The 12,884-nt window shown below is 35.9% G+C and overlaps 1 protein-coding gene across 1 annotated transcript; it reads left to right on the forward strand.

Moving 5' to 3' along the window:
- The first annotated feature begins 8,562 nt into the window (after nucleotides 1-8,562).
- On the forward strand, nucleotides 8,563-12,544 carry NFIL3 (nuclear factor, interleukin 3 regulated). The gene has a single exon (XM_008640166.2). It carries the CDS (start codon nucleotides 8,755-8,757, stop codon nucleotides 10,126-10,128), a length of 1,374 nt encoding a protein of 457 aa, XP_008638388.1. The 5' UTR covers nucleotides 8,563-8,754; the 3' UTR covers nucleotides 10,129-12,544.
- The last annotated feature ends 340 nt before the right edge of the window (nucleotides 12,545-12,884 follow it).

Consider the following 12,884-nt stretch of genomic DNA (forward strand, 5'->3'; position numbering starts at 1 on the left):
CCTCGCAGGTAGGCACGAGATGGGCGTTTTCGTTCGTTTCTTACGTAACGAGCGACAACAACATCATAAAGGGGGGGAGAAAAAAAAAAAAAAAAAAAGAAGAAAGAAGGAAATAATCACCATTGCCCAATTCTGTAATTTTTTTCCCAAGTCACTTCGGCGTCGCAGTGGGAAGAAAGAAGGAAATAATCACCATTGCCCAATTCTGTAATTTTTTTCCCAAGTCACTTCGGCGTCGCAGTGGCTGTATGTTTTGTATTCCGGGGCCAGCTTGTGCTGTGTCCTCGACGGGAGTGTAGCTTGGAAGTTGCTAGCTATAACTTATCTTTCAATATGAGGTGATTTTTATTTTTTTAATTTTTTAAAAAAATTTTTTGGTGGCTAAAACGGTTCTCGAATAGATCAAATCAACATCCCTGTGCTTCTGACCAAAAACCTCCCAGCTAAGTACCCCAACCACGGGCTTTATGTTCGTTGTACCTGCTGCAGGAAGCAGCAGCAAAGTATTTAAAAAATGTAATATTCTTGGTAACTGCATAAACTTTTCTGCTACTTGATTGTTGGGGCCAAGTACAGCCTTGATAGTGGGCTCTTTTGGAGTTACTGGTGTGCTAAAAACAACCCTATTTTTTTTCATTGTCCTTGTAACGTGAATGATTGCACTCAGTTTCGTTATGTTTGTTCCGTGTGTACACAACCTACTTTGAGTTATCATTGCCCTCCTCAGTAATTAACTAAATCCAGAGCCTCGTTTAAAATATTGCACGTGCATCGCTTTTATGGTCCTTATTCAACCAAAATGTTGACTTTGATGGGAAACTTGAATGAATAAGGATTTGGTTTTTTGGCCCAAAGACATGATTTAAACCAATAAGATCAAGGACTACTGATTAGGGATCGTTAATAACATTGGCAGTAACAGTTATTGTTACAAAAGTTCTCAAATTACAGATGTCTTTGACTGTTAAAATGCTAACATGCTTTGAAATATTCTGCCTCCACTTTCATTTACTTTATATTTTTAACTCATGCTCCAAAGGACTCTTAACTAGCTTTTAAAATATCCCGCTTCCTGGATTTGCATGCAAAGCCTCAAGTTTCTGCTGTTTTGGTGGGGGTTGTTTTGCATTTTCTTTTGGGGTTTGGGGAGGGCTTTTTTTGTTTGTTTGTTTGTTTGGGTTTTTTGTTTGTTTGTTTTTAAGAAACTGATGTGAAGGTGTCAAAAAGCTAAGAGTCTTTGCATGGGCAGTATGAACTTACATGACCTCCACACAGATTATCTCATTTTAAGAAGGAACAGTATTTGCCTTATTTTGGATGAAATTTGTAGAACATACAGACATTCTTTCTGTTGAAATAGAGTCTAAGGAAGATATCAGTACCATGCTGCTTTTTCCCAATCCTTTATCTTGAAATAAAACTCTTAAATGAAATAAACCTTTAACTCATTTTAAATTGACTTATTTTAACAAATAGTTATGCAAACTATCCTTATGCAATAGTTTTTTTCCAGCCGGCAATCTTGCTGCTGTTATAACATCACTGTGATGCAATAATATGAACAATAAAATCCTCTGTTTGAGTCTTATTACACACTGTTAAGCAATGTATCTGACTCATCAGCTTAATTGACTCTTCTAGGTGACCTTGCCATGATCATTATAGCCAGTTATGAGATATAAATGTGCTTAGGCTATGTAATAGAAAAAAAATGCAAATAGATGGCCAATTCCTGCAGTCCATTCTAAAAGAAAATGACAATTGATTTCTGTGTTAGTATTTTACAGTATTAAATCATTACCTTACTGTATTTGAAAATATTTTTTTAGTAGCTACAAGATAATGTAACTGTCTAATACTGATGATAAGCATGACTGTCAAAAATAAGATTGTGTAAGCAAGGGAATACTTGGTCTTGACTAAAAATGTGATAGAAGCAACATTACTAAAAAACTGTATTAGAAGGTAGATCTGAAATTAATCTAAAGCCACCTTAGATACCCTGTTTTTTCCTGATACACTTGTTGAATTGGTCCATGTCCAAAATAGCATACTATGAGACTGAATTTCATTACAGATATTAAGTAAATCTATATTCTATCAGGAGGAATGCCTTATTTAGGACATGGCTTTTTTCCCTCTCTTGAGTTGCTCCACCTTGGTGTAATTTTCAGTCTGTCCTGCAATATTTGAATGATTAACCAGTTTTTGCTACAGAGGTGTCTGCACAACAGCTGACAATATAGGTGCCAGTGCTGCAAGACTTCTTTTTACAAGTGGAATGCAACCCACCAAAGAAAATAATGCTCAGCATGGGCAGTGGTCTGGACCATCTCACAGAATTGGAGCTCTAAAGATTGCTATTCCTCTGCTCTGTTTGCAGTGAGTGGTAGATAACATTTTACAGCCAGTGTTTTTTTTAATATTTACTTCAGTTGTTATATAACAAGATGCATGTTTAGAGCATCAGCTGGGATTAATTGACATAATTCTGCTGCCTTTAAATAGAGCCATATAAATTTAGGTCAGCTGAAGGTCTGCTCCATGCTTGGCATTTTAAGAACACAGTTCAATAATAGAAAGCTATTTGTTGTCAGAATAATTAATATTTGATTTTGTGGGCCTTTTTTTTTTATGGTTTGTAACTAAGGGAAACATGAGGTTGTATTTCCAGAACATGGTTGCTATTAAGTTATAGCTTTTTGCAGTCTAGTTCTTCCTGCTGTCAAGTAGCTACTGAAATGAGAAACATACTGTCATAGAACTGTAACTTCAGTAACAGTTGTTTCTCTTGAGGTTTTATTAGAAATACTGGAAAGTGATGATATTTATTAAATTGCATATTTACATGTACATACAATACATATTTAAACCAGACCTTGTTTTGGGAAAAATGAACAGATCTAGCAGAATCATACTGGCTTCATAAGGAAATGGAAGAAAATATGGGGCAAATTTGCACCTATTGAGCTTGACTGACTTTTTTTGAACAACAGCTACCCTTAACATATGTTTTGTGCTCTCCAAATACTAATTGTATTTGTGTCATTTACCTTTGGTAAGCAGGCTGCACTTTAAAGAGTTAATTTGTAGTTAAGATAAACAGTAACTTAAGTAATTTTTCTAACAATGAAAGCCTTTTGTAAAAATTAGATATGACATCAGCTTTGTGGCTACAACGTGGAGTCAGATAATATGAATTTGCAATAGTATTTCAAGTTCCATGATAATCCTACTCATCTTTTCTTAAATTTGATTGAACAGTGTCATAATAAATGATTTCTGATGGGCCCAATGGAATATATTTTGTGGACATATTCCATTTTTTTCTTTCAATAACACGATCAACATTTTAGCAAAAGTGGGTCATCTTGTACAAAGCTATCATCATCAGTGTTCCACTGACCTAATTACACATTGGTCCTGAAACAGTAAGCACTTAAGATGTCCATGAAGTTGTAGGAAAAAGACACTGTGTACAGGATCAATAGTTGTTCATTGTTACATGTTATTGTAGCATATTAATGGTCCTTACGTGTGTTACTATGTAACAGCAGAAATTGGTGGTAATGTTTGTATTGTAAATGCTTTTCCCCTTTGTGACCGTGGATAAGCATAGCATCGTAGCATAAAATGCAGTCACCTAGGTTTTTTCAAGAAGTTTTAACTTCATTTGTTCTACCCTCTGGCCCACAAATCTGTCCCAGGAATATCACTCTTCCAGAGTAGTCAGCATTCCTTTTCTTTAACAGGAACATAAACTTACGAACTGTTGTCAGTAAAGGGCAAGAAGAAGTATGTTGAAGGATTTCAGTGGAGATTGGAAATCCTCTCTGTTGGAGAGGATTTCTGAATTATAATAGACCTAATCATAGGTGCAGAATTTTGTGGCATAATTTTTGTCTGTGGAAAGTAGTAGAGGTAGAGTAACTCCAAAATTTTTCAGCAGTGTTTAGGGAGGCTGTGCATGCACCACCTGAGCTTAAACTCAGCTTCCTGTCCCACATGTGCAATGAGAATGATGTTTTTTCTGTGCCTCATAAAAGTAGTGAGATAGATAGCAACTGTTTTTAGAACACTTCAGAAGATAAAAGTGCAAAGTGTATCTTTCAGTTTTTCAAAATTTGGAATGCAAACTGGTGGAATCTATAAAGAACTTCTATAGCAGCTCATCTGGTATGTAGCCAGATTTTCAAAACTGATAAACTGGCAGAATGGTGGCAGTAATATAATTAATGATACCTATTCAAAACATGGACAACAGCAACTAAAAGTAAGCAGAGACATCAATACGAGCACAATTGTTTTTCTAGAGTGTGCCAAATAGTGGTGGTGATGATAGAGGCATCTGGTTTTTTTTCTAAAACAAGAAGCTATACCTAATTTTTATTCCGTTTTTTAAAGGACTGATATATATTTTTTTCATAGACACAATGATACAAAATTGAATTGTGTTTGAGCATCCAATGCTAGAAATGGGATTTCATTTAGTTTGATAGAATCACTATCAAAACGCTAGAGCTGTAGAATTAAACAGTCATTTTATCCTAGGATATGTTTGAAAGATTATGCTTAGAAATGGCATGAATTATTTTGCTAAGTATAAATAAAAATGTGCAGTTATTCTATGGGGAAGCTTAGGTATATGACGAAGTCCACATGCATTCCCTAAAGCAGACATGACTTATGTAATTAAATTACACAGAAGAAAGACCGTGGCCCTGTCCTGCAACCTTTGAGACCTTTCAGTTATTATTACAATGAGAATACAAAAATCCCCGGGATCAGATCTTGAATGTGCTATGTTGTCACTTCAGTATTTTTTTTAAGTCCCACAAATAAATTAATTTTTTGTGATTTCTGCATACATAATTTTTTGCTTCAATAGCATGAGTCCTATATAACAGTCTCATTAATACTTGGATCTGGGATTGTATTCTGCTTCTGTTGAAGCCAATGGCAAAATTGCTGTGGGAGCAAGACTGGCTCTGTAATTAAGTTAATAGGGTCGAGTGTTATTACATTGTAGAATTGGCACTCAATGCCATTAACATCAACCAACCAAATGTTGGTTTTATTACACTTTATGAGGGAGTGATAAAGCAATTGAAAAATTAGTCATAAGGGAAAATATTGGAATTTGAAATGTAGTCAGAGGAATCATTACAGTTCATTAATTTATGTGTAAATACTCATGTTTTCCAGTGGAATTATAAAATGCAAGTAAAGTGAAGTGAAATGGCTGGTTCCATTGAAGGCATGTTGCCATTTTCATCAGATGGAATTTAATTTGTTTACAGACTCAGCATTGGGCTGATCCACATGTAGAAGTATTCATAAACAAGGGTTTTGACTCCTGTTTGTAAATTCCAGTTTACCATAATATTCCAGTTACCATAATAAAAGTGCTCGAGCAATATAGAAAGAGTTAAAGATCTATTGTTGTTTTGTTAATTCACTAAAGTAATGGCATTAGGTCTAACTGCATGGAGAGCAAACCCATATGACTATGTCAGTGGGTTACATGTCTGTCTCGACAGCTTTACTGATGGACTCTGGCAGAGAGCAAAGTTGAATATTGCGTGCAAAAACACGGTCATTTTGGTACATGCTTAATATTTGCTGTAGATTGCATGCTACTTAAGTTCTGTTTGTTTGTGCCAGGAACAATGTGTACAGGAGGGAGACTGGCCAAAAAGGGAGTTAATAGTGCTACAGTGAGCAGATTGGCCATTCCAGTGTACAGTCTGCAGATGTCCTATGGAACAAGGCGCATGAACTCTGCAGGTTATTGGGCTAAGTGCAGCTCAGTACCAGTGTTAGGTTTGCTGGTGGATATTTGGACATGCAGCCGAGTTTTTATCCATCAGTATGGTCCTATTGATGAACTATGTCATTAGTCGACATTCATTTAGGAAAAAAATCAATCCGCAATCCAAAAACTTTTTGCTAATTATTATTACCATTTATTAGTATTTTTCCTAGACCACAATGTTGGACAAACACTGAAGTGGAATAACTTTGAGCTGGGCACCATACAGGAAGACACAGTCTGAATTCTCATCCTAATAGAGTCTTGTTCAAGACTAAACATTGCTTTTATATCATGTTGAAATAAAAGATGGGAATCTTATAGGGAGAAAAAAGGTATTAAATCTGTGTAGGCATGGGTTTTTTTCTTCTAAAATATCCAGTGGTTCTATAAGTACTTCCTTGCTGTTGCTACCAATTCAAGCAAGTATAGATGTTCTAGGGTATATGGAATATACATACATATATAGTGTAATAATAGTGATGATGTATGCGTATTCATGAGTGTTTTCTGGGAGAACAAACATTTGGGTTTAAGTGTAGCTCTCTAGTATTGTTCCATAAGAGCTCTGAATTGGTCAGGACATGAAATTTCACAGAAGTTGTTTTGAACACTTTTTGCTTAGGTGAGAGTTGGCAGAGATACAGATGCTAAGAGACGAGTGATGATTTCATACGTATTCAGTACATGATACACTGTTTCCTGCTGTGTGCCATGGAAGGTGTTTGCTACTGGTACAACTGAATACAGTGATTGCAGTGTATCAAGATATTAGGGATCGGCAAATGTGTGCTCCCAGTTCCACAGGATAATGAAATAAAGTCACAGTATTCTGTTAATGTAAAATGATGTTACGGAGACTGAATATTCTACTCATATGACAAAAGGTCAAGTGGTCTTTTTTTTGTTTGTTTGTTTTACACTTTCAGCAATGATTTTTGAAGTGTTGAGTTGCACTAGGGTTAAAATTGTATACATATCAATTAAATAATTGATTACATGTATCAGTAAAATGGACAAAATATCTATACATGTACTTCAGCAAATCAAACTGTACTGAAAGTTTGGACACACAGATGTTGCTTTGTTGTAGAGTTCATTTTTTTTGTTTTGAACCTGATCCAGCTCTTGTCTATCTTGACAGAAAGCTCCCTTTTGACTCCACTTAGAATTTTGGATCAGGGTCTAACTATGTAACTGCTTGTGTATTAGAGGTATATTTCTTCTTTTCAAGCATGGCAATTTGTGGTGCTGCTTTTCCACCAAAATATTAGAAGCTGTCTTTGGTGTGGCTGACTTCTAACTATTTTTCATTAGGTCTGTATTATCGAAGACAAATAGTTACATGTCAGTAATTAACCATGAATTTTAGGAAATTCTACTTAGTTGTTCTATTAAATGTGTTAATTTTTTCATGACAGAAGAGTTGGCATGGTTTGATGGCACAGAACCCAGCTTGAAACCTTGGTCTTTATGACCCTGCTTAATTGTTACTACATCACTCATTCCACTTCGCCTTCTGGAAAAGACAAGAGAAACTGGCAGAATACAATTCATTAATTCTTTTATAACTTTCTTGACTGCTAATGTTAAAATTAGTTTCATTAGTCATTGTAAAAACAGTCCCAGTAAATAGAGACATTAATCTGAAGTGGCTGATTATTTAATTTTTTTTTCTTTTTTTTTTTGGGTTGTACAGACAAGAATGATTGCTGACTCAATAGTCAGTTCTATAAAAGCACTTGGCATACTACATTCATTTTACCAGGAACATAACTGACTGTGGAAAATGATATACTGAGAAGCTGTGTCTAAGATCAAGACCAAATGATCTTAGGAGAAAAAATATTTTTGCATTAAAAGGGGCTAAATAAAACAAAGGCCAATTTAAACTCCTAAGTTCAAATTTAATGATTAAAATCTCTGAAGCTAAAGGTTAAGCTAGTTTTTCTTTGTTAATGGTAAGACTTCTGGGTCTAAACTTTTACTTCAATGAAAATACTGTTTAGTGGAGGTGCCCATGCCTCAATGGTATTAAACTTTGACATAATAAGACTATTTGTCAAATGCAAGTTTCTAATTAAATGTTTTTTTCAATACTGTTTTTAAAGGTTTTTTTGTAAGATGTAAGAGAAAATTACAATTTCTTGTCAATATTTTTTAATCATTAGGTACTTGCCCAAATGATGTGTGTGAACTTGCTAGTTTGAATTACTATGATGGATACAATGCTTAATAGATATAATGGATAGTGGTGGTATTTTAAGACAATAGAAAGCCATCCAGCTTCTCAAAATCAGCTTATGTTATTTTTAATCCATGAAGGATCCAAATATATTGCATTTCTAAGTCATACACCACACCTGTTTTCAGAAGAGATGCTTTAACGTGGAACAGGATACTTTGCAGTGCTGCTCATCAACGTGCTTGGTGTTCTAGAGTGTTAAGTGTTGGTGGTTTTAGTTTGGCTGGCAATATCATGTAAGGTTCTGTGACAGCATTACTGTAGGGTCAAAACTCAAATATTTTTGAATTGATTTTTCCTTGGATCATATAATATTTGTTTTGGAAGCAAATCTGCTACCTCTAGGTATATCATGAAATTTAGAATATCAGTTGTTTCAGTGTTGAGCGGTCTTCATATTGCAGCAGGTTTAATGAACCAAATGCTGGATTTAAACTATTGTCAAAAGCTACTTTTGCGTGTCTAGCAATTCCTAAATAGTAATAAAATTCTCTCTCTATTTCAGGTTTTTAAGAAGATTCCCATTGAATCTACTAAGAAATTTTGTTCTAGACGGAACTTCTGTCTGATATTATGAAAGAAAAGGAAGAATGTGCGTGGATTTAAAATTACTGTATTTATCGAGTTGTGGAGTGAGAAGTACTGCGGAGATAGCTTGCTCCGTTGCATACTGTAGATCTTCTGCAAATTGTTTCTGATGCAGCTGAGAAAAATGCAGACCCTTAAAAAGGAGCATGGACCTGTTGACACAAGCAGCAGCGTGGACAAAATCATGGTACTTAAGTCGACCTTAGCAGAAGTATCTGAAGAATTGTCTACAAATGAAGATATACTTCTTACTGAAGCAAGTAGTGGAAAGAGCAAATCTTCAGCTTGCCGGAGAAAACGAGAATTCATTCCAGATGAAAAGAAAGATGCTATGTATTGGGAGAAAAGGCGGAAAAATAATGAAGCTGCCAAAAGATCTCGTGAAAAGCGACGACTGAATGACCTTGTCTTAGAGAACAAACTAATTGCACTGGGAGAAGAGAATGCCACTTTGAAGGCAGAGCTGCTTTCGTTGAAGTTAAAGTTTGGTTTAATTAGTTCTGCAGCCTATGCCCAAGAGATACAGAAACTCAGTAGCTCAACAACTGTGTATTTTCAAGATTATCAGAGTTCCAAATCAAATATTAACTCATTTGTAGATGAACATGAACCATCTATAGTTGGTAGCAGTTGTATTTCTGTCATTAAACATTCTCCTCAAAGCTCAATGTCTGATGTATCTGAAACATCAACTGTAGAGCATACCCAACCAAGTCGTATACAAAGCAACTGTAGAAGTCCCGAAAATAAGTTCCAGATTATAAAGCAGGAGCCCATGGAATTAGAGAGAGAGCCAAGAGATGACAGAGGTTCCTATAAAGCATCCATATATCCAAACTACATGGGAGCTGCCTTTAATGTGTACTCACATTCTCCTCCTCTCTTGCAAGTTAATAGGTCCTCCAGTAATTCCCCAAGAACATCAGAAACTGATGATGGTGTAGTTGGAAAGTCATCTGATGGAGAAGACGAACAGCAGGTTCCTAAGGGTCCAATTCATTCTCCAGTTGAGCATAAAAATGTTCATGCAACAGTTAAAGTTCCAGAAGTGAATTCTTCAGCTTTGCCTCACAAACTTCGAATCAAAGCCAAAGCCATGCAAGTTAAAGTGGAAGCAATGGATAATGACTATGATGCAACGCAGAAGTTGTCGTCACCCATTGACATGTCCTCAAAAAGACATTTTGAGCTTGAAAAACATGGTGCGCAAAACTTGGTGCATTCTTCTCACACTCCTTTCTCGGTTCAAGTGACTAATATCCAAGACTGGTCACTTAAACCAGAACTCTGGCATCAGAAGGAGCTCAACGTTAAAATTCAGAGCGGTTGCAAAACTGGAGTTGTTGAAATAAAAGACAATATCTACAATGTCTCTGAGTCAGAGAACCTCTATTTGAAGCAGGGCATAGCAAACTTATCTGCAGAGGTTGCTTCACTTAAAAGACTTATAACTACACAAATCTCTGCATCAGACTCTGGTTAATTTACTACTGAATAAAGGCTTATTGTTTTAAAGGATGTCATTTGCAGTAGATCAATATGTTTTGTATGATGCTGAATTTTCACTGGACTTGTGATGTCATTTCACTGTAATGTTCACATAATGTCTGATTGGTGTCTTTTTGTGCACAAATTATTATGAAGACTAGGTTGTGCTATGATCACTATGCCTTGAGTATAGTCAAGTAGCCTGTACAAAGGCTGTATATAGTGAACTTTAATTTCTTTTTGTTCTACTACAAAGCGTGCAAGTTACCAGTTACAATAAAATATTGGTGACAAATATAGAACATCTACTCCAGTTCAGTTGACTTTATGAACTTGTAAATAAGTTGTTAGTTAAAAACTGGGTTTTTTCTTACACTGTGCTCAACTTCACTTACATTTTTGGTTTTTACAGCCTAACAACCAAATTACAATTTACAACATGTGTGATCCTTCTGGCCACCTTTTTCCTTAATATGTTTTTTAGAAGAGAAGTGAATATTTATAAATGAAACAGTACCAATTTATAGCCTTAGCCTTCTTTAACTTATTTGTTAGTAGAAATTAACCAAAACCCCTGCAAATTCTAACCCAGTAACTAATATCAACAACCTTTTTTTCTCCTTCAATCTCAAATGAGACAGTAATGAGTTTCCTGAATGTTTTAGTGTGACAAACAATTTTTCAATATTATAACTTGGTGTTTTAGGTGAAATTAGTTAAGTCAGATTTGTGCATCTGCAAAGTTTTCAGAGCCTTGCAGTGACAGAATTGGACAGCACCATCTCTGCCAAGGGGTGGCTTGCATCTGCAAGGGGTGCAGGCATGGAAAGTCCACCCCTCTTGCATACCAGCATTCTGTCCATGGCAGACCGTGGGCCACCTGTAGATGAAGTATAAGGCTACTGGATTTGTAAACTCTGAGCTCAGCTAGGTAAATACTTACACAAAGGCTAGGCAATAGCAGTTGCAGAGTTAGAGGAGATCATCTGCTATTTTAGTTCCCAGAATGGGACATAATGCAATTATGCATGAAGTCTTGCCAGCAATTTGTCCCTGGTTTCAATGGCTTAATTAACTGAACTGGAATACCCTGGCTTGCTAAAGGGCATTTTGTAAGAACTTCTCAAATGTAGAATAGAGACTATGTGATGAACTACACAAGCTAGACACTGCTAGCTCCTTACAACTTATGCAGATGATGAGTTCTTCACTCAATGACTGGACAGGGCTGTGGTGCTCTTTGTCTTTCAGAAGAGCCATTGAACCATGGAGTCTAGAATTGTATCACATATCCTTGGTTTGGCTTACCAAAATCTTCCATTTTAAAATTAAAAATAATTTATAAATAGAGCATAAACTTGGCAGAGGTTCTTTTCATGATACTTCCCCCTTCTTTTAGCATACTAATAAATCAGACTAACAAATAAGCTTTTCCTGAAAAGGCTTTTTATTAATTGCCATACTGTATAATGAATTGAACCTTTCCATAGGCTTAAAATACTAATGAACAAAACAATATGTAGGTATTGTTTTTTTAAATTCATACTTGACTTGAGTGAGAGGAAGTTTGTCAATTTTTTGGGGATATGAAGAGGAGTCTGAGTCACTCCTGATAGCTCTGAAGCTTGGTCCAGCAGTCAAGGCAATGGCAGAACTCCCTGATGTCAGTGAGGACAGGATTTGATTCTGTGCCTTTTCAGGAGCTGATGATTTAGTTGTGTTCTGGGAGGATCTTTGCACAGAAATCACTGGTACTTTCTGAGCTTTTTTGAGCCTTCTAACTGCTGTGCTGTATTTGTGGCATTCAGAGTTGATAAACTGCTATTCTTTTTTCATGCCTTAATAATACAATAGACCCCATAGCTGGGCTCTGTATGTATTTGGTAATTAACATAGATGACATTTCAATGTTACTGAAAATAAGCTCAGGATTATTGCATGAAATGTAAAAATTTGCATTGAATGATGGGGATATGAGACATGAGGCAGTGATTGCTACTGTCTCCTTGCTTGCTAAGTATCTTCTGTAAGCAACAATAAAATTCTTTAAATATTTTGCATATTATTTATCACATGTAATGTGTTCAAAGAGAGGACTTAAAACTCTCAGTGTTGCCATCAGTGTATGCCTAGATCTATTGGTTTTCTTTTCCATTTCTTGTTAGAATTGTTTGTCATAATGGAAGAATGTTGTCCTCTTTCTAGCTCATTATATATTTTGTGTATCTGTTTTGTGCAATTAATACTTAACAGTAATGATGTAGTTAATTTGTTGAAGGATGTCATTGCAAGAAAGTTATAGCATGGAGCTTAGGAGCACAATCAGATGTTATTTATACTCCCTTTATACCTTAGTGTTATGCTTCATTTGAAGAAAGAAATAAATAATTTGTCTTTTGTTCAAAACCAGATCTAACCTACAACATGCTTTTCTATTATGTTCATCGTCATAGTTTAACACAGGGGCATTATCTTAAGATGATGACAAATCTTCCTGTGCTGAAGTTGCTGTTTCTCCATCTAACACCTGAAATATCTTTCACATACCTGTTAAAGGTACAAACTGCAGGAGTGTGGGCGGTACATGCAAAGCCCCGCTATTGGCTACAGTTGCCAACCCTGAACCCCTCAGCTGCAGTAACTGTTGTGTAGATGGCCTCCTCACCCAGAGCCCTCACTCTCCTTGCCCATCTTCAGCCTGCTTCCCCTTGGGGTGTGAAATGGGAAAGATGGAGTGTCACCCTGTGGGGC

This window comes from Corvus brachyrhynchos, unplaced genomic scaffold (genome assembly GCF_000691975.1).
Source record: "Corvus brachyrhynchos isolate BGI_N302 unplaced genomic scaffold, ASM69197v1 scaffold408, whole genome shotgun sequence".
Classification (NCBI taxonomy): domain Eukaryota; kingdom Metazoa; phylum Chordata; class Aves; order Passeriformes; family Corvidae; genus Corvus; species Corvus brachyrhynchos.